Source organism: Oncorhynchus keta, chromosome 4 (genome assembly GCF_023373465.1).
Source record: "Oncorhynchus keta strain PuntledgeMale-10-30-2019 chromosome 4, Oket_V2, whole genome shotgun sequence".
Classification (NCBI taxonomy): Eukaryota; Metazoa; Chordata; class Actinopteri; order Salmoniformes; family Salmonidae; genus Oncorhynchus; species Oncorhynchus keta.
In genome coordinates, this window is record NC_068424.1 from 55,112,794 (window position 1) to 55,134,672 (window position 21,879).

Here is a 21,879-nt window from a genome sequence, read left to right on the forward strand (position 1 = left end):
TGGCCATCTTCCATTTGTTTCATCATTCTCTATTACCCCTTGTCTTCCTGTCTGTTTTTGTCTTCCTATGTCCCTTCCACCTTCTCTTGACCTGTTGTTCTCTACTTCACTCATTTATATCCCTCTCCCTCCTTATCGATCCCAATTTCTCTCGCTCTTTCTCATCCCTCTCTTCCTATACCCTTCTCTCTCTTTCTGTGTGATTTCCCCCCAGGTGATCCTTCTCCTGCTGATGCTGTTCATGCGGAAACGAGTGGCCCTGACGATCGCCCTGTTCCACGTGGCCGGCAAGGTGTTCATCCACCTGCCGTTGCTCACCCTGCAGCCCTTCTGCACCTTCCTGGTCCTGCTCCTCTTCTGGATGTACTGGGGCCTGGTGCTGCTCTTTCTCGGGACCACCGGTGAGGGAGGGAGAGGGAGAGGGAGAGGGAGGGTGGAGGAGGGAGCGGGGCAAGGGTTCTCCTCTTCTGGATGTACTGGGGCCTGGTGTTGCTCTTTCTCGGGACCACCGGTGTGGGAGGGAGGGTGGGAGGGAGGGAGGGTGGAGGAGGGAGCGGGGCAATGGTTCTCCTCTTCTGGATGTACTGGGGCCTGGTGTTGCTCTTTCTCGGGACCACCGGTGAGGGAGGGAGGGAGGGTGGAGGAGGGAGAGGGAGGGAGGGTGGAGGAGGGAGCGGGGCAATGGTTCTCCTCTTCTGGATGTACTGGGGCCTGGCACTGGAAGCAAAAGTGAGTGAGTGAGAGAGAGAGAATCTTTACAAATGGTAAGTGATGAATTCCAACACAACAGGACACCGCACTAGTACGGTTTAGTTCAGTTTACTGTATTGGCCTTATTCAGGAACTTGTCCAAACTAGTCCCGACCACTAGACTGAGACTGAGATGTCCACCTCAGGGAACCCGGTCCAGAACGAGGAGACAGGTCTGACAGAGTTCCGTCTGACTGGGACTCTGCAGTACATGACGTGGTACCACGCTGTGGGCCTCATCTGGATCAGTGAGTTCATCCTGGCCTGCCAGCAGATGACTGTCGCTGGGGCTGTGGTAACGTACTACTACACAAGGTCTGACTCTGAAATTATATTTTCATGATTTGTTTATGTACAAACTCTACCTACATGTACATATTACCTCAACTAACTGGTTCCCACCCACATTGACTCTGTACTGGTATCTCCTGTATATACTGTAGCCTCGCTATTGTTATTTTACTGCTGCTGTTTAATTATTTGTTACCTTTTATTTTCTATTTTTTTACTTAACACTTATTTTTTCTTAATTTCTTAAAGCATTGTTGGTAAAGGGCTTTTTAGTAAAGCATTTCACTAAGTTCTACACCTGTTGTATTCGGCGCATGTGACAAATACAATTTGATTTTAAATGTTTATTCTATAGGATATCGGCTATAAGATTAGTAATACCATTCGATTTTATTGTCTGTCACAAGTGTGTTCTGCTAAAACAAAAGTCGAGGAATTTATGGGAATTCCAGAGAGAAGAACAAGAATGTCAATTTAAACTTCTCGGTCTCTTCATTTATTTGGCCTCCATTCTATTTCCCTCTATCCTTTCCTCTGTCTCAGGGACAAGACCAGGATGCCAGTCACCCCCATCCTGTCGTCAGTGCTGAGACTGATGAGGTACCACCTGGGCACGGTGGCCAAGGGTTCCTTCATTATCACCCTGGTCAAGATCCCACGCCTAATGCTCATGTACGTCCACAACCAGCTCAAGGGCAAGGTAAAGCACCCTGTTGACTAACTTCTCTCTCTGATATTCATTGTATGGAGAATAATAAAATACTGCATGTTACATACAGTGATGTGCTGTACAAGCTAATCAAGGCTAGCTTGTTCGCTTGTCGCCAGTAGATCTTACATTGCTGTCAATGTCGACATTGTTGTGACATGACACCTGCCATCTTCTGTTGCTCTGTTTAGGACATTTTTAAGAGGAGAGAGGATGTATGTTCAGATGGCTGTTTGAGTTTGACACAGTGCTGGTAACATTAGGGGTGTTGGTTTGGTTAATAAATGGGACATATAATGACTATATATTTGAACTAACTCATTTTGGATAAACATCTGGTAAACCATGTTACTATATTATTATGTAATTTTCTTTACAGGTATTTTTCTTTATTCTCCTTGGAGGGTAATGTGAGTTAGTGCCTGTTGTCCTTAACCTACTGTTTGTTGTCACGTCCCAAGTGTTGCTGCTTGACTTGATCTATGGAGAGACACCTTGCAGCATAATGAATTGAAGGGATAAATTGGCATTAGCTCTCCAGAGTTCTGAGAGTGGAGGTGACTTCACCTAACGAATGCCCTGAACTGTAGGCCTACAGTTCAGTTGGGTAGGCCTACAGCAATCTGACTGCCTGCTGCTTTCAGTTTCCACTATCTTTTGGTTTAGCATGGAGATGTGAGAACACTATGTTCTGGAGCTCTGCAGGGAACAGTTTTGAAAACTATTGTATCTATTTTTGAATAGTGCATCTGATACCTTTCCCCATCTCTCTCTCACACAGGAAAATGCATTTGCTCGCTGCATGGTGAAGACCTGTATCTGCTGCCTGTGGTGTTTGGAGAAGTGCCTCAACTATTTGAATCAGGTAGGAGTGCTTTACTTCCCCCTAATTGGATATTTGTTTTATATAAATTAAGGATAGATAACAGGTGTAAGTTGGTTTGTGTCCTGCTGGTCTGCTTTAGTGACTCCAGTCTCTCCTCTCTCTCTGTCTTTAGAATGCGTACGCGGCGACAGCCATCAACAGCACCAGTTTCTGTACGTCGGCGCGCGACGCCTTTGTGATTCTGGTAGAGAACGCTCTGAGGGTGGCCGCCATCAACGCCGTGGGAGACTTTGTCCTCTTCCTGGGCAAGGTGAGGGGTCAGCTGGGATACTTGAGGGCTTCAGAGTAGTCCCTATTCACTGTTACAGGATCAGATCTACGTTTCAAACCCTTGATGATTAAGGTTAGGATGGGGCTAGGGTAATCTGTTCCTAGATCTGTGGTTAAGGGCAGCCGTTATATTGAGTGTGGGCCTGATTGCGTGGACTCACAGGAGGCTGCTGAGGAGCGAACGGCTCATAATAATGTCCAGAACAGAGTAAATTGAATGGTATCAAACACCTGGAAACCATGTATTTGATACCATTACACTAATTCCATTCCTGCCATTAACACGGGCCCGTCCTCCCCAATTAAGGAGACACCAACCTCCTGTGGCGTTGACTGTTCAATTGCCTGAATTTGAGGAGTAAAACTTTGACCCTTTGACCCTGAGTGTGTGTTTGTGTGTGTGCGTGGTCAGATCCTGATCGTGACTTCCACAGCGTTCGCCGGCGTACTGCTGCTGAACTACCAGCGGGACTACGCAGAGTGGGTCCTCCCTCTCATCATTGTCTGCCTCTTTGCCTTCCTGGTGGCCCACTGCTTCCTGTCCATCTTTGAGATCGTGGTGGACGTGCTCTTCCTCTGCTTCGCCATTGACACCAAATACAACGACGGTACACCGGGCAAGGAGTTCTACATGGACAAAGCCCTGATGGTAATCTACGTGAAGATATGGTATACTGGTGGGATTTAGTTGAAATGGGAAATGATATGTGTATCTATACTGGACAAAAATATAAACGCAACATGTAAAGTGTTGGTCCCATGTTTCATGAGCTGAAATAAAAGATGAAATGTTCCATATGCACAAAAAGCTTATTTAGCTCAAAGTTTGTGCACTAATTTGTTTACATCCCCGTTAGTGAGCATTTCTCCTTTGCAAAGGTAATCCATCCACCTGACAGGTGTGGCATATCACGCTCCCTCAACTTGAGGCATCTGTGTCATTGTGTTGTGACAAAGCTGCACATTTTAGTGGCCCTTTATAGCCCCCAGCACAAGGTGCACCTGTGTAATGAATATGCTCTTTAATCAGCTTCTTGGTATGCCACATCTGTCAGGTGGATGGATTATCTTGGCATAGGAGAAATGCTCACTAACAGGGATGTAAACACATTTGTACACATAATTGAAGAGTAATACCATTTTTGTACTTGTGGAACATTTCTGGAATATTTTATTTCAGCTCATGAAATATGACCAACATTACATGTTCCGTTTAAATTTAGTTCAGTCTAGGTTTTTGTTTTTCTACACTAAAGCTAAGGATTCTGTGGTTTAATGACGAAGGTAATGCATTCATTTACATTGTTTTCATTTTAGCAGACTTACAATAGTGAGTGCATACAGTTTTATATATTTTCTTTCATACTGGTACCCCATGAGAATCAAACCCACAACCCTGGAGTTGCAGGTGCCATGCTCTACCAACTGAGCCAGACGGGACCATTCACATGATATATTAAGTGTATATTAACCGACACTGGTGTGTTTCAGCACATGGTATGACACTCCTTTCCATCTCTTCCTGCAGGAGTTTGTGGAAAACAGCAGGAAGTTGGAACGGGTGGTGGAGCGAGGGCGGAGCCGCCCCAATGAAGCGGTGTCGGTGGAGGGGCCGGAGATGAAGCCCATGGTGAGTGACAGTGGAGAGGGCGGTGACACTGAGGTGGGCTGGGGCTTGGACGGAGGCGGGGGAGAGTGGGAGGAGCTGCAGGAGTTCCATGTGTACTACCTCCTGGTAGGGGTGCTGGTGGACTGGGCCCTGGGGGAGCAGTGTACCATGGTCTCCTTGATCCTCTGCCTGACCGAGGACGTGGTCCTCTTCTTCTGCGTCTACCTGCCCACCTCCACACTCGTGCTCTTCGCCATGCTGCTCCAGAAACCCTCCCCCGTCGTCGTGCCTCAGCCACAACCAAAGGCACAGACGCCGTCGCCATCTAGATCGTTGTCTTCGCATGTTAGCTAAAGCATGCTAACTAACTTACCACAACAGCATCTTGCTCACCCTCATCTCTAATAACTCTTCTCAAACTATTCCATCCCTCTTTTTTTAAATTTGTTTTTACTGTTTTTTGTTTTGCTTGCCTGTCATCTCCTGTCATATTTAACCTGAAGTGTAAATTAGTTGGGAGTTTTTTTTGTGCCTTATCACCATGGTGCTTTTTGGTAAATAGGGGCATGTCTGGTAGCTCTTCTGTCAGCTTAGAAAGATGGTGGGGGGGATGAACACAAAGAAACAGTATGCCATGTAGAGTCCACCCCCCCTCCTAAAGTAAACAGCAGTGAGAAACAACAACGCCAGACTGCTGATGCATTGCTAAAAAGGGACCAATGGGAAGATGGATATGACTTTTTTTTTTGCCTGTCTATTGTACGGTGCTGCTGGATTTCCATTTACTGCTGGAATTATTTAAAGCACTGTTAGGCGCTACTGAAGTTGGCAACTATCTGTTTACTTGTAGATTTGGCCTTTTCTTATCTCCTAGACACTCAGAGCATTATGGGTGAAGTTATTCTTGTAATTTTGTAGTTAAGAGGTAGAAGTATCTCCCCCAGTAGTTTGAAAATAATAAGCTATGTGTATTAGTCATAATGTACAATCATTGTTGATAACCGCAAGCAAGTCAGCTTTGTTCCAAGGATATACAGGCGTATCCCTCAGCCCTCCTCTGAGTGACCCTCAGCTTTCAGGTCACAAGATGGATCTTAACATCACCACTCCACTGCATGGCTTCCATTTTCTTTTCCGTACCATTTTCTCATCCATGCATTTCCAAGCTTTTTTAAAAATCTAACCCTTTTCACACCCATTTCTTATTTTACCATGCAAGTACTTTTTTCAATGACTGCATGTGATGCTGTGAATGGAGTAATAAGACTTGAATAACTTTGCTTTCCAGGCTCCAGGAACAAGTTCAGCTTGACCAAAATCACCTAAAGGGACTTTTTTTTAAAGACATTCCAAAATGTTTATTTTTACCAATGTGTAACATGTTTACTATGGTTTCACTCCAGGGATACAATATTTTAATAAGAAACTGTAAAAAAATAACAATGTAATGAAGCACTTTATATTGAAGCGCTGCATATTTTAAAAGGCTGATGCATTTTTCGTAGTGATGTCCTTTTTTATAAGACAAAGAATTGCCATCTAGTCAAACACAGTACTAAAATGTATTGAATCACTGGGTTGTCAATGTTTTGCATAACAAGTTTGCCTTTTGGTTGGACTTCTCGATCAGCGTGATACTTATTCATCATGCAATGATAGCACTTAGATGTGTTTTTAATCAACCACTGAAACTTAAGTACGTTAGACTCACGTTTGCATTTGAATTCAATCTGCATCATTGAAGAGTGTTATTTTGTTTTGAAAGATGTATTTTTTTACCAGTGAGTGTAGGGGATTCTTTTTACATTTTGCAGCGCGATTTTGGGGATGTGCAGAAACCGAGGATGTGATCATACAACTGTGTTACAGCAGGAGGAAGACAACATGTAGTTCCCATGGTTTGGAGGGACACAGAGACAAAGTTACTGCGATTTGGAAGTCTACCCCCTACACCTAGGCACTTAGATCTACAAGGGACCATGAGAAGTTTAGGGGTAGGGACTAAGAGTTCATTATGAACTGGGCATGACATTTACAGAGAAATATCCAGAGGGCTGCAAAGGCTGTTGCTTTTCTTACTCAACCAATTGTCCCCTAGTTTGACTCACTTGGTTCCTCTATCAAACCAGTCAGTCATTGTTGGGATTGATGGACAATGTACATTTGACCTAATCAGGTGAGGTGTAACGAGTCCTCTTCCACTGAAGTCTCAGTAGGAAGTGAACTCAGACTTTGCAGCCCTCGAGCAATAACGCAACACCATGTAGTATTTACCGCTATAAAAATGTCTTCCTACTTGCACTACAGCTTTTAAAGGCAAAAGTTCCTGGCATAGAGCTATCATCTGATGTTAGGTGAGTGGGGGGGGTGGAGGTGGACACACTCTCACTCTGCCTTAACCGGTTCCACAGGCTGTGCCCCCCATCTTATTGGTTAATGACGGGACTCCCCAGTTTAACTTGGGGGTGGGGTGGTAGAAGTGCTGTAAGCCTTAAGTCCCCTCTTCTCTTTGCAGTAGATTTGTATTTGATACCCAGATTACTGAATCCATTGGAGCGACTGAAGAACAACTTTGACCCCCCCCCCTTTTTTTTGTTGTTGCTTTTATTGATCTAGGTGAGAAAAATGCTCTTTTTGTTTATGTGAAGGGTTTCAGAATGGTATGAATTGCACATGATTTATGCAGTTATTTTGTAATGAGAGTTTAATGTGTTGATAAGACTGAATGAATAGTATTCTGATATTGTGACGTGATCCTGGTGGATATGTTGAAGGGAGAGTTGGCTGTGACTGTTCACATGATAACCTTTTTCATTTTCAGCTTCTCGCGTGAGAATGACAAGCGCCAGCCACCCTTCACAACACCAATTGTTAATGTTTCAAAACAGGAAAACAAGTCTGTTGGTGTGCTTTTCTCCGGGAATACACTACTAGACCGTACACTGATGTACCTATGAAATATTAAAGAGCATGTATTTAGAAAAAAAATGGTCAAGCCGAATTAACATTGCCGCAGAACCCTATTGCGCAAAGCATGTTAAGAATTGCACTAAGATGGTATTCATTTAAACACTGATCAATTTAAAGTATGTCATATTTATAGTTGAATAACTAGCTCTGTCAGTCAGTACAATGTAGAGATGTTTCTTAAAATGTTTCAGAGGATGGAACTTTCCCCAAGTGAGAGGAACCTACCCAGTGCAATCAAGGAATCCACTTAAGCCACAGGACAGACTACTGATAACTAAACAGCATTTCTCTGAAAACGACATGTCATGAGTACAGTCGTATGAAAGAGTTTGGGCACCCCTGACAATTTCCATGATTTCCATTTAAAAATAATTGGGTGTTTGGATCAGCAATTTCATTATGATCTATCAAATAACTGATGGACACGGTAATATTTCAGTAGTGAAATTAGGTTTATTGGATGAACAGAAAATGTGCAATATGCATCAAAACAAAATTAGACAGGTGCATAAATTTGGGAACCCCAATAGAGCCTCCTTTTGCTAAAATAACAGCCTCTAGATGCTTCCCATAGCCTCTGAGTGCCTGGATTCTGGATGACGGTATTTTGGACCATTCCTCCTTACAAAACATCTCCAGTTCAGTTAGGTTTGATGGTTGCCGAGCATGGACAAATCATCCCACAGATTCTCAATGATATTCAGGTCTGGGGACTGGGATGGCCATTCCAGAACATTGTACTTGTTCCTCTGCATAAATGCCCATGTAGATTTTGAGCAGTGTTTTCGGTCGTTGTCTTGTTGAAATTTCCATCCCCGGCGTAACTTCAACTTTGTGACTGATTCTTCAACATTATTCCCAAGAATCTGCTGATATTGAGTGGAATCCATGTGACCCTCAACTTTAACAAGATTCCCAGTACCGGCACTGGCCACACAGCCCCACAGCATGATGGAACCACCACCATATTTTACTGTGGGTAGCAAGTGTTTTTCTTGGAACGCTGTGTTCTTTTGCCGCCACTCAGTCTTTGTTTCATCAGTCCACAGCACCTTATTCCAAAATGAAGCTGGCTTGTCCAAATGTGCATTTGCATACCTCAAGCAACTGTTTGTGGCGTGTGTGTAGAAAAGGCTTCTTCCGCATCACTTTTCCATACAGCTTCTCCTTGTGCAAAGTGCGCTGAATTGTTGAACGATGCAGTGACACCATCTGCAGCAGGATGATGTAGGTCTGTTAGCTGTTCTTGACCGTTCTCACCATCCTTCGCCTCTCCGACATTTTACTTGGCCTGCCACTTCTGGCCTTAACAAGAACTGTGCCTGTGGTCTTCCATTTCCTCACTATGTTCCTCACAGTGGACACTGACAGCTTAAATCTCTGCAATAGCTTTTTGTAGCCTTCCTCTAAACCATAATGTTGAAAAAGCTTTGTTTTCAGGTCATTTGAGAGTTGTTTTGAGGCCCCCATGTTGCCACTCTTCAGAGGAGAGTCAAAGAGAACAACTTGCAATTGGCCTTAAATACCTTTTCTCATGATTGGATGCACTTGTCTATGAAGTTCAAGTCTTAATGAGCTCACCAAACCAATTGTGTGTTCCAATTAATCAGTGCTAAATAGTTACAGGTATTCAAATCAACAGAATGACAAGGGTGCCCACATTTTGGCATAGCCTATTTTTCACATTGATTTAATTTAATAACTTAATATTGCTACACTAAAAATATTTTTCTGGACATTACCCCAGTACTCAGCTTTTATTAGAAAATGAATGGCATGCCACTGATCATTTTCTGTGATGACAGAGTAAATTATTATGCAGCCTCAGAGGGGTGCCCAAACTTTTTCATATGACTATGTGTCCATCATAGAAGATCAAGACTTTGACCGAGGGACTGTTTCACTTAGCCTTGTCTGATTTGTACATTGAACACACCCAGTCATAACCCACAGCGTTGTTTGCAAAACTCTTAACGTTACTAGTTGATGCACACAACGGGAAAAATCAGACACTGAACCACACAGAGACAGTGTTCTGGTTTCTTTTTCTTTACACGACAGTAAAGCAAACTGCTCTGCGAATAGCCGAGACGCAAGGCCTGATTTGTCAGCTTCTATTAGCGCGGACAGAATGCCCTACTACTGAGAAGGAAGAGCCAGTATTGTAAGAGCCAGTATTGTAAAAGCCAGTATTGTAAAAGCCAGTACCTATACTCAAAATGATGGACCATAGACGATTGCATGTTTTCTGTCTGTTTTTCACCTCGCTCCTCAGGGCGAGCCATCTTTGTAGGGTGTGAATATTACGGCATTAGCTCCACGTGACTTAACAGATAGAACAATAGCTTTACTCAGCAACAAAGCCACTGTTTTTCGAGATGTTAGTCGACCTCTTCTTCGTTCTTGGAAACAAACTGCACGTCTATTCTTGTCACACAGGAATGAGAGATGCTGTTCTGGATAGGCAACATCAGTTTAACTGGAGTAACAGCTTTTAGAAATGTCTGCAGTAAGGTTGTTTAACATTGGGCAATGTTTTGTTTTTTATATTTATGTATATTTGTTTTTTTTTCAAGGTAATAAATTGGAGAAATTAAATTTGTCATTGACTGTCGTAGTTGTACATTATACATAAAGTTGACATCTTGTTATGATACACAAATGACAGAACTAAATGCAAAACAGTAACACACAAGTATCCTGCATTTGGACAAAATATGCTGCAACCCAAAATCTGGAGTGTGGCTTTTGGCAAACGAGTGAAACATGTCAAATAAAAATCTGTGACATATGCTCGTTGAAATACATACTGTAGTTAAATTAAGTGCGCAAATGTGTACATTGTGTATTTTGCATTAATTCCTATGGCAGTGCATGTACACTCTATTATATGATCTAGAGAGAATGAGGTTGGTCAGGTAGTGTTCTTGACCATAAAATACAGTAAAAAAATAGGTATTGGACCAGAGCTTTGGGTGGGTCATATCTGTACCGGCAGGGCCATTCTTAATCAGATGGCTGTATAGTCTAGAACTCCAAAACCATTAGAGCCATTAGTTCCACAGGATCCATCCCTCTGTCCAGAGTCTCTACAGGTCCTCATCGTCCTCGCTGACAAGTATAGTGTCCAGGTCCTTATCCTTACGCTCTGCGCTCTCTGTGACAAACTCCCTCTGCTGGGCCTCCAGCTCTCTGAGCTCCCCCTGCAGGCGCTCCAGATGCAGCACACGCCGGTTCTTCAACAGCTTCATGGGGAATGGGTTCATGTCGCTGAAGGCTATGTTGGTCAGTTTCCTGTTGGAGGGAACAGACTAAAGTGAGGCAGGAGACAGACACAAGCCCAAGATGACTCAGCCTGCTTATTTCCATACAAAGAAACCACAGAATTGAACTCTATGTAAGCAGCAGAGACAAATACTCCATAAGCTGAATGGCCCTAACACCAGACTTAGCCCTCTAACACATGTTTTACTTGCATGCATTGGACAGAGATAATCATATCTGCTCTTTGTTTGGAGATATGAGACTGCTGTGAATGCTGCCCTCAATGCACTCCTCTGGCTGTATAGCCTCATTTTCTCCCATGTGTTGAGCCCATAGCTGAGACAACTGAGCTATCTGACTTATATATGGTGAGAGCATCCGTCTCGGCCTACAGCAAATAGTTATTCCATCTGCTCTGCCAGCAACACTCCGACTAAACAGAGCAGCAGAAAAAGAATGGGCTCAGTAGGTACAGGGCAAAAAGCACAAACCATATAGATAATACAACAATTAAACAGGATTCAAAAAGGACAAGCTAAATGTGATTTAGTGGAATCATTCACAAACCACTTAGGGGTGAATCAGGTGTACTGGGCTGTAACAAAAACACACACGCCAGCCCTCCAGGAGTTTAAGACCTCTACTATAGTGGTTCCTATCCCACTAGAGAAACATCTAATATTAGTGGCTTTTGCTTCAGAACACAGCCTCCATAGTTTGAACTTGGATGATCTTTAATGACCTCTCACCTGCCGTCAGAGATGGTCTTGGTGAAGAAGCGCAGGTATTGGTAGATCTCCACGTTGTCATGGATGTTCAAGATGTCCTCCTCTTTGTACTTGAACAGAGCCAGGGCATACCGAAATATCACCTGGATCAAAACCATGCATGTACGTTTACATTAGAACTGCCGCAACAACAAGAAATGTAACACCAGGTGGGTAGATTCTGGACAATCAATATCATTTTGTCAATCAGTTAACAACCAGTCATACTGCAGACAGGACCCACATTTGAATAACCATGAGCTAGAATTTCCTTTCGGCCCAGGCGCTAGTCTCTCTTAAGCGCAGTACCTTGGTGCCCTCGTAGAGGAAGGCGTCCCACACCCGCAGGAGGATGTCACTGGGCAGGCTCTCAACGAACACCACCAGGAACCAGCTGAAGGTGATGAGGGACACGTCCACACTATGCTCCTCAAAGTGGGCTGTCAGTCGGGGCATTTTCTCCGCCATGAAGTCCTTCAGCACACGCTGGTCCACCTGCAACATCCACCCATACACCATGTCATATTGAGTCACATCAGCAGATGACAACAGATATTGGCATGACATGAGCAATGTTGTTGAATTCATTACGTTGTTCATGAAATGTATGCGCAATTTAAAAGTTTCAGTTCCATGTTTTGGAACAGATGCAGAACTAAAATTGATTAAATCCCACTAAAAGCACCACTTCCCATATTTGTATTACAGAGAACCATAGACAAAATTATTTTACACATCTATACAGTTGTTTAAAATCACATATTTTGCTCCATCGAGCCAGATCATTACCTGCGAGGCTATGAGTGTTTTGGTGTAGTAGTCCTGAGGCATAATGGTTTCCACCACAGCTACTAGACACCAGAAGGCATCCTCCTCACTCTCCAGCACCAGGAGAGCTATGGCTGCCAGCCTGAAAGGGGAGGGACAGGCCAATATCATAATTGCCCTCGGATATTCTGTCAAGATTGTTTTGAAGTCTGAAAGCTTGTATGGTATATCTACAGCCTAGTCTGAGTAGCCAGATCTAGGAAAATGCAAGTTTTTAGACTAATCATAGATTTTCACAAAAAAAAACCTCTAAATTGTTATAAATCAGGCTTCCCTAAATTGAGAAGATTGTGTTGATCGAGTTGGTTGCATCACTGCCTGGTATGGCAACTGCTCGGCCTCCGACCGCAAGGCACTACAGAGGGTAGTGCCAACGGCCCAGTACATCACTGGAGCCAAGCTTCCTGGACCTCTATACCAGGCGGTGTCGGAGGAAGGCCCTAAAAATTGTCAAAGACTCCAGCCACCCTAGTCAGACTGTTCTCTCTGCTACCGCACGGCAAGCGGTACCGGAGCGCCAAGTCTGGGTCCAAAAGGCTTCTTAGCAGCTTCTACCCCCAAGCCATAAGACTCCTGAACAGCTAATTAAAGGGCTACCCAGACTGTTTTCACCCCCCTTAACGCTGCTACTATTCTCCATTTATTATGTATGCATAGTCACTTTAACTCGACCTACATGTACATATTACCTCAATTACCTTGACTAACCGGTATCCACTGTATATAGCCTCGCTACTGTTATTTTACTGCTGCGGTTTAATTATTTGTTACTTTTATTTTGATTTTTTTTTTTACTTAACTTCTTAAAGCATTATTGGTTAAGGACTTTTAAGTAAGCATTTCACTGTAAGGTACAATACCTGTTGTATTCGGGCACATGTGACAAATAAAATTTGATTTGACATTGTTTTGGAGTCTGCACTTTATAACAGTTTACAGCTTTGTACATTAGGTGGCAGTATTTCTCTAGATTTAATATTTATTGAGCACACTGCTGACTGATATAGGGAGTCTTAAGTACCTGTTGAGGCCCTGGCAGTAACCGATGGTGGGATTTTGCCAGGAGAAAGCTAGCAGAATTCGTTGGAGCTGCTGCAGAGTGGGGCTGGAGGGCGAGGAAAAGCGCTGATTGGTGGTGAGCGTGCGGTGTAGGTCCAACTGGATCTGTCTGGAGGCTTGGTGGGGTGACGTAAGGCTCTTCTGGCACAGCTGAAACAGTAATGGATGGATTTCATGTAGATAGATGGATGGAAAGACTGACGGACAGATGGAGAAAGATTCTGAAATTGAGAGATGCATTGTAAGGAAGTGAACTAGCCTGATACACCCACCTGCTCATAGCGATCCGGGTGGCGCTCCCTCAGCGAGCGTGTGCGTGCCCTTACCACCCAGCGCCACACCCGTGGGCGGTACTCCCGTGGCACGCCACACCGCAGCAGGAATTTGAGCTCCGGGGAGGGGCAGAGGTCATCGGCCGGGCGGCCGCCCAGGTACTGAGCCCAGCGGTCCAACAAGGGTTTGACCCCGGCCTCTTGCCTCAGCAGGTTGTGGGAGCGGATCTCCAGGGCCTGGATCTTGGCCAGCAGCTTCATGTCCTCCACCTCATAGTCCGGGATGATCTTGAAGCCGTACTCGTCGTGCTCCCTGAGGAATGGAGATCAGTGTTCATTCACTGTTTTTAGATGATTTAAGCCTTCATTGACAATTGATAGTAATCTCATTTTTGTTCATTGTGGGACTCCATTGGTGATTTAATGTGTTCTTGTAACAAGGTGTCCCCCTTAAGAGACTGTTGTAAATCTTTAAAGGAACGCCTGTATGAATAAAGAATACAAATAAATAAAAAAGAGGTTGGTCCTGTCATCTATCAGTGTAGTGAAGCAGAGAAGACAAAAAGACAAGGAAAGGAAGCCAGTTCAGAGTATTGAGCCAGGGCCCGTTACCTGACAGGGTTGAGTTTGAGGACGTCGTTCAGGTCTCCTTTCAGTGCGTCCTCTATGAGGTTCCTCACAGCCTCCCGCTGGCCCGGTTCTAGAGCCTTGCTCTCCTGCAGCTTCCTCAGTACACCCAGGTAACGACTCTCTATCTGACAGTTACGGGCCTCCAGGTAGGCACACTGCAACACAAAATAAGCACACCCTAAGACCGAGACAGAGGTCCCGATTCAATCAACTGTAGTGGCCTTCAGTGTTTCACTTAAGCACAACCCACTTCAACAGCACATGCCGATGTATTTGGCACTGAGTAGCGCCCATATTCACAAGGCAGACCCACCTTTACCATAAGGCTTTTCTCCTGCTCTGAACTGTTGCGCCATAGCTTGGTCAGCTGGTAGATCTCAGAGTTCAGGAACTTGTTCTGGATCTTGTAGGCCTCAATGTCATCCTGTGTGAGAATTATTAATAGTGAGAGGAAGGGCAGGGTGAAGGCCATTTAAATAAGCAAAGAAATATGATTCATATTTGTACTACAACTACGTTTTTTTGGACCAGAGAATAGAGATTATATTCCAAAAGACTCAAATGTTCTGGCACCTCATTTATAACTGTTGCGTAAATTTGACACTAAATATCTGCATGTGATCTTTTTGAAGACTGCCACGTACGAAAATTGAGATTTCTAAACGTGGGAGCACGGCATACGCATGTTTCTGGTTATAAATCAGATCTGTCGTAAACCTGTTGGCGCATTATAACTCCACCTGAATAGCGCCCGTTATTCACCTTTTAGAGTGACAATACCACCCTTACTTGCTGTATACTTTGGAAGTATTGGAATTAGACCAACGTTATATCTAAAGGAAATATCAAATGTCTTTGGAGGTGTTGGCAGAATGTCGTTTTCTTTTGCGTTGACATTTGACCGTTTCTGAAACACAAAAACAATTGCAAATTGTTGTGGACCTGTAAACATATAGTTTGAATTCCATAGTGTTTTGCATTTACTTTGTCCTGAAACTAAATATGCAAAAAAATAAAATAATAATTGTCCATTCTGAAAAAAAATCTAAACTACAGATGGCTGTACCAGTGGTAGTCAATACACTTCAATGCAAAATATCAACTGACTGTTCACCTGTATGTTATAAATCACGCTCCCTTTTGGATGCATAGAGCAAAAACTTGAAATTATAATAGCCTCTAATAGGCCAAATTAAATGTGAGATGCGCATGGTAATTAGTTAAATGGATACTTCGGGAATATGAACTCATGGCCAGAAAAGGTGCAATGGTTGTGATATATATATTATGTTTATAAATTAAATACTGTCTAGGCTAATCGAGAAATGTGATATTACAGTAGTCAGACGTAGCCTACAAAACGTCAATGGAAAAGGTGAACCGTACAGTTCTACCGTGACACTGCGCTTCGATCTGATCCCATAGAGCAAAATAATTTAAAATACCAGTAGCCGATCAATTTACTGCTGTGAAGTGGGTCCCATTAAATGAGAGCCGGAACGAACAGTAGCCTATCCTAACTTGTAGGCCTATAGGCTATTTCACACGTATGAAACCATCAGTCAGAAAAGAGGAATGTATAATGCATAGAAATAACTTTGTAATTATTTTAGAATGCAAAGATAATTGCATGTAGTTATTATATTTAGCTACCTGTTTTTTTTGTTATAAATAAGTCGCCACGTTGACTCCAATACTTCCCACAGTTGTGTCAAGTTGGCTGGATGTCCTTTGGGTGGTGGGCCGTTCTTGATACACACAGGAAACTGTTGCGCATGAAAAACCCAGCAGCGTAGCAGTTCTTAACACAAACTGGTGGGCCAGACACCTACTACCATACCCGGTTAGGCCCTTAAATATGTTGTCTTGCCCATTCACCCTCAGATTGGTACATATACACAATCCATGTGGCCTCAATTGTCTCAAGGCTTAAAAATCCTTCTTTAAACCGGTTTCCTCCCCTTCATCTACACTGAAGCAGATTTAACAAGTGACATCAATAAGGGATCATAGCTGTCACCTGGATTCTCCTGGTCAGTCTATGTCACGGAAAGACATGTTTTGTACATTCAGTATATATTCCCCATTTGCACAAGGCTAATAGGCTACTTTGCCTTCTTGCAATGCAATACTTCAACCACTGGAAACTGTGCATATACATGGTCTAAAGTTTGTGGGTGGATAAGCACATTCTCACATCAAGTTCAGTTTTTATAAATGCCAACTTTTACGTAAAAAATGTTTTGGGGCATATTTTGTGAGTATGCAACATTTATAAATTAGGCTCCTGGTCTTGGTGTCGAGGCTGGGCTTCAGTCTTGATTCCATCTCTGGTGTTGGACTGACCTACTACCTACCAACCACAAACCAACCTTGAGGTTCTCAGTGTCCTCCTGCAGCTGGTGGAAGGTCAGGGCCTCCAGGCCATTAGTGGTGGACATGGTGCGTCTTGGGTCGGTCATGCAGGCCGCCACCTGCTCTGACAGCTTCAGGATCACCTGGGATAACATCAGAAAATATGATATTATTAGGCAGTGATACCATACATTATCATATCATGAAGTGTATACACTTGGAGCCAAATACAACTCGGGCCCATATTCAAAAAGGCATCTCAGAGTAGGAGTGCTGATCCAGTATCAGGTCCCCACTGTCCACATAATCATTATGCTCGATAAGGCTAAACTGATCCTGTATCAGCACTCCTTCTATGAGACTCTTTGCGAATACGAGACCAGACACCAAAAATGGGTTTCACCTCCTGTTTGGAGTTGTTCTTCGCCATCATCAGGGTGACGTTTTCCTTCAGCTCGGCCACGTGGGCGTCCCTTTGGGCCAAGCTTGCCCTCAGACCCTCCGCCTCGACCTTCAGTTCCTCCAGACGACCCTGCAGGTCAGCGGCTTGGCGCTCGCGGTGCCTCAACAGCTCCAGACGCTCCTGCTCACACTTGGCAGCCAGGAACTCCGTGCAGGTCCGCTTCTCCAGCTGAGCCGCCTCAAGGGCCTTGTGGAGAAGCCACACCAGCTCCTGGATGGGACGTGAATAGTGAGGTTAGTCCACCTAGTCTGGCACAGATTCAAATGAGAAGGAATACATTGAATTTCAAGATATTTGTAGGCATATCAAACCAATCAATACGCCATATTCTAGACGTCAGAGAGTGGACAAGGGCAGGCTGGAAATCAAGCATTGCTTTGTAAGATATTGGAGGTTTATTAGATCTGGCACAGCTTTGGTCTTAGCTCTAACCTTCTGGGCCTTGACCTCCTCAGCCAGCATGTGTTTCTCCTGCTGAAGGCGGGTAGTCTTGTCTGAAGCAGCTTCCCGTAGCGCAGCGGGCATGGTGGCAGAGCTGCCCCTCGTCTTCCTCCTGGTCCTCGGGGACGGGCATGTGAACAACCTGCCCTCCCCTGGGGAACGCTCACCCGCAGGATCCGCCAACAGCAGCGGGGTGGTAGGAGTCGGGGGGTCAACGGGAGTCCTAGGGTCTGTAGGAGGGCATGGAGGTTAGCTATGGCTCTGTGGTTATTATGGACTGTGAGATCACGAACTTGTGAAATAAAATGTTTCTTTGTTTAGACGAGAAAAAAATGACAATGTTACTCGAGCAATGATGACATTATGCCATCAGACAATGAGAAAACCTGATCCTTCTGTATGATTTCAATCAGCTGCCGACAGAGGGCAGAAGGATGCCAGTGAATTAGAAAACATCTCCAGAGGCTAGGGTGTGTGTGGGACATACCAAGCCTGTCCTGGGCTGTCTGGTAGGGGGTCCAAGGAGGAGGCGCCTCCAAATGGAACACACTCCGACTCAGTTCCTGGGAGGACCGCTTGTAAAAAAGACTGTGCACCGAGTTCCTGTAGGAGCAGCACGCATGTGTGAGAACACACACACACACATACATAAGCATGCACGCCAACATCTCCACCCCCAAGTGTCAGCCTTAGTGTAAACCTACTACTAGAACAATCCCTTTATTATCAAGCGATTAAGGTACAAGTCCTCCAAAAAAACATTAATCTCAAAGTCACTTTCACTATGAAGTCAATCTGGACATGTTCGATTGGCAGAGGACAAACACCTGTAGTCACATAGCCACAAACAGTTCTGTCTACGATCAATAACTTCGATGAATATCAAGTCAATCTTCAACTACTACAACGTATCCCAAAGTGATGGAGAAAAAAAATCTACACAGTTACATATTGGGATAATATTTTTGAAGATACATCATCATTTCGTTTTGACAATATCATAATGTTACTTTTGCGCTAGTTGGCTGTACCTGCACCAAAACCTTCATAGTTTTTTTTCCTTCATTTTTCCCCCCAGCACTTTTATTTGCATGACTGATTGTTTTCTCATGGCTCTCTCTCGTCCCTCTGCAGCAGACATATGGTGAGCAATATGTTTGGAACATTGAATCGTAATAAAATCACAGTATCGAATTGCAATACAGATAGAATCTTGAGAATCGCAATACATATCGTATCGGCGCCTAAGTATCATGATAATATTGTATCATGAAGGTACCTGGCAATTCCCAGTCCTAGTATCCCATACCATCTGTTGTACAGGTCCAGTCATATGCCTCAATGCCAAATGAATGGTAAAGATAGGCGGAAAAAATAATAAATAAATAAATAAATTCACCTACTGAATCTCTATCAGAGGATGTTTGAGGGAGAAGTTGCTTAGGGGGGCGCGTTGTTGCGGTGCGGGCAGATTGGCAGCCTCCTCACCCAAGAGGCCTGGCGGGGTTTTCATGGTGGGCAGGAAGTCATCTACGTTACAGGAAGTAACAGGAAAGAACAATGTCAGTGGATCACGCCCTCTGGAGCCAGGGCACACAAAGGACACAGCTACTCATGTAACAAGCAGGAACCTTCTGGCTGAAGACAATGAGTGATATTATGGGCTGTAATACAGAGAATAAAGACCATGACTATCCGGCCACTTGGTCTTGAGATGAAGTTGTTTGCTCTTACTGTACTGCTATGAACTGAAAGTTATGACACCATGGGGTGAGACCCATTGAAAAGTCTAAAATATTCATATATTTTTATGAACTGACAAAAGTCCTGATATCTTTTGGGCAACCAAGTTGTGCACGCTAGATACAACTACAATGGCGACCGTGGGAATATTCAAAGGAGTACCACGGTCAAAGCATACTGTTCTGTTCCGTCGTGAAACGTTCTGGGCATGTCAGGACAAGCATGAAATACCTCACAGTTCACACACCAGTTGGTAGGAAAGGTTGTGTCTACAACAGGAGCAAACTCAATGGCGTTGGGCAAAGTCAAAACAGGGAACTAGCAATAACGTCACTTTTACATTGTTCATTGATGCATATTTAAGACAGCTATGACTTGAACAGTTGGATTTCTCACTTATACAAGCCGTTTAAGCTTCAAAATATTATACGGATGTGTTGATTTATTGGACCAGAATAGCCTGTAGTATGTGTAGTGTAGCCATGCGGTGCTGTAACCAAGGCTCCTAGTTCAGCAGTGTCAGACGGGCACTTCCTCTCTCTCTCTCTCTCTCTCTCTCTGTCTGGGCCATGCAGAATCACCTCCAGCAGCTGTCAGTGGAGCTGTAGCTTAAACATTCATTACATAGATTACCCAGGGGTCAAAGAGCAGGGCACACTGGGATCACCTGCGACACGTTCAGTCGGTAAACATTGTGGAACTCTAAGATAGAAATATTTTACGTAGAACAAACATGTCTCTCAGCTCTATTCATGACATTTCTATCTGCAACATTCTACAACTTTTGCCTACTGAATTTGGCCCTGGTTAGACTGCTTCGAAACACTTCATATTCTACTGTTGAAATACTATTGTAAAAGAGGTGGTGCTTGTTTTATTGACTAGTTAAGGAAGTGTGGCGTAGCTACGGAGTAATAATGTTGGGTAATACAGTAGCTGCTACCATGTCAAATCAATACCAAGTGGATAAAATCCAACTGAGTTTACCTTCACATTCAGATTGAATGAAGGTACATTAGCACCTCAATTCCTGTAAAATCACTACTCATAGTATTTCTGTCTGGAAAGGGTGTTTCAAAATGTTGTGAATAGAGCTGAGAGACATGTTTGTTCTACGTAAAATATTTATATATCTTAGAGTTCCACAATGTTTGCCTACTGAACGTGTCCCAGGTGATTCCAGCGTGCCCTGCTCTTTGACCCCTGGGGAATCTGTGTACTGAATGTTTAAGCTACAGCCCCACTGACAGCTGCAGGAAGTGATTCTGCATGGCCCAGACAGAGAGCGAAAGAGAGATAGGAAGTACCTGTCTGACACCCTGTTGAACTAGGAGCCTTGGTTACAGCATCAACTGTACATGTCGGTGTTCCTCAAGGCTCTGTTTTTGGACCACTACTGTTTTTACTATATATTTTACCTCTTGGTGATGTCATTCGGAAACATAATGTAACTTTCACTGCTATGCGGATGATACACAGCTGTACATTTCGATGAAACACAGTGAAGCCCCAAAATTTCCCTCCCTGGAAGCCTGTTTCTCAGACATAAGGACGTGGATGGCGGCAAATGTTCTACTTTTAGACTCAGACAAAACAGATAACCTTTCATCCGTTTCATGAAAATGCCATGACTCTAAAAGTCCATGAATAGCTAGCTACCAGAGGGAGTTAGATTGTTCTTGCGTTCCCCTCCCCAGTCTATCTACATTTTACGTCATTTAGCAGAAGCCCTTATCCAGAACGACGTACATGAGCAATAATTGCCTTGCTCGAGGGCACAGACAGATTTTTCACCTAGGTCGGCTCAGAGATTCAAACCAGCGACCTTTTGGTTACTGGCCCAACGCTCTTAACTGCTAGGCTACCTGCAAAAGGGAAGTCAACCCTCCATTTGTTAGTCAGATACTGTACCTTTACGACAGCAATACAGGTTTGCAGAGTAGAGACATGAATGTTGGCAAAGAATGGCATTTCTTCTAGAAACTATTGCAACAGAAAAAAGTTATCTGCCAGGGCCAGTCATTTGCCAATGTATCTAAGTAGTGCACATACTGAATATATATATTTATATAGAAATGCCTGACTTAACTCGTGGAAATACTGTATTTTACATGATGGAAATGAGCAGCAAAGACAGCTTCCTTATTATTTGTAATTTGTAACACTAGAGACCAAATAGGCCAGTTGTTTCCCAGACATCAGCTGACTGGCCTGCTGGAGGAACATGGAAGAAGTCTATTAATCCTCCATGCATTTTAAAACATTGGAATGGCTCCAATCATGCATTCTGTTTAACGACACTAGGGCCTGTTCCGCAGGCTGCAACATTACAGAACGGTCCTATAGAAATGTATCGTTTGGAACAGTTATGACTGTCTGTCATGTAGAATAGGGAATCATATCAGTAGAGTCAGCTCTACTCATAGTATTTCTATCGGGAAAGTTCAGAGTGTTTCAATTACCTGAATACAGTGTCCTCAGTGTAACCCTCGAGTGTAAAAATTATCCGTTACAATAATTATTGTTCTTTTCTGACAAGAATACTATCAAATTAAAGTGACGTCAAATGTTA

At 43.7% G+C, this 21,879-nt stretch overlaps 2 protein-coding genes across 11 annotated transcripts in view; one reads left to right on the forward strand and one right to left on the reverse strand.

Moving 5' to 3' along the window:
* The window catches only part of LOC118378600 (choline transporter-like protein 1), a 22,419-nt gene extending 12,329 nt beyond the window's left edge, over window positions 1–10,090 (forward strand). For 4 of the 6 annotated variants that reach the window (XM_035765608.2, XM_035765604.2, XM_035765623.2 and 1 more), the window contains exons 8-15: window positions 215–401; window positions 897–1,065; window positions 1,585–1,741; window positions 2,532–2,615; window positions 2,749–2,886; window positions 3,319–3,555; window positions 4,435–4,536; window positions 5,804–6,012. In XM_035765608.2, coding sequence (XP_035621501.1) covers window positions 215–401; window positions 897–1,065; window positions 1,585–1,741; window positions 2,532–2,615; window positions 2,749–2,886; window positions 3,319–3,555; window positions 4,435–4,536; window positions 5,804–5,827 — 1,098 coding nt within the window. In that variant the 3' untranslated portion in view covers window positions 5,828–6,012. Of the gene's footprint in view, window positions 1–214; window positions 402–896; window positions 1,066–1,584; window positions 1,742–2,531; window positions 2,616–2,748; window positions 2,887–3,318; window positions 3,556–4,434; window positions 4,537–5,803 lie in introns of all 6 variants that reach the window. The other 2 variants (XM_035765586.2, XM_035765593.2) reach the window with 1 other exon arrangement.
* tbc1d2 (TBC1 domain family, member 2) overlaps window positions 10,091–21,879 on the reverse strand; it is a 25,613-nt gene continuing 13,824 nt past the window's right edge. For all 5 annotated transcript variants that reach the window (XM_035765692.2, XM_052510519.1, XM_035765685.2 and 2 more), the window contains 13 exons: window positions 18,968–19,094; window positions 18,052–18,167; window positions 17,556–17,794; window positions 17,064–17,333; window positions 16,678–16,803; window positions 14,619–14,729; window positions 14,288–14,460; window positions 13,676–13,988; window positions 13,366–13,553; window positions 12,306–12,426; window positions 11,826–12,011; window positions 11,499–11,620; window positions 10,091–10,779 (listed from right to left, as the gene is read on the reverse strand). In XM_035765692.2, the coding sequence (XP_035621585.1) occupies window positions 10,575–10,779; window positions 11,499–11,620; window positions 11,826–12,011; window positions 12,306–12,426; window positions 13,366–13,553; window positions 13,676–13,988; window positions 14,288–14,460; window positions 14,619–14,729; window positions 16,678–16,803; window positions 17,064–17,333; window positions 17,556–17,794; window positions 18,052–18,167; window positions 18,968–19,094 (2,297 nt within the window). In that variant the 3' untranslated portion in view covers window positions 10,091–10,574. The remainder of the gene's footprint in view (window positions 10,780–11,498; window positions 11,621–11,825; window positions 12,012–12,305; window positions 12,427–13,365; window positions 13,554–13,675; window positions 13,989–14,287; window positions 14,461–14,618; window positions 14,730–16,677; window positions 16,804–17,063; window positions 17,334–17,555; window positions 17,795–18,051; window positions 18,168–18,967; window positions 19,095–21,879) is intronic.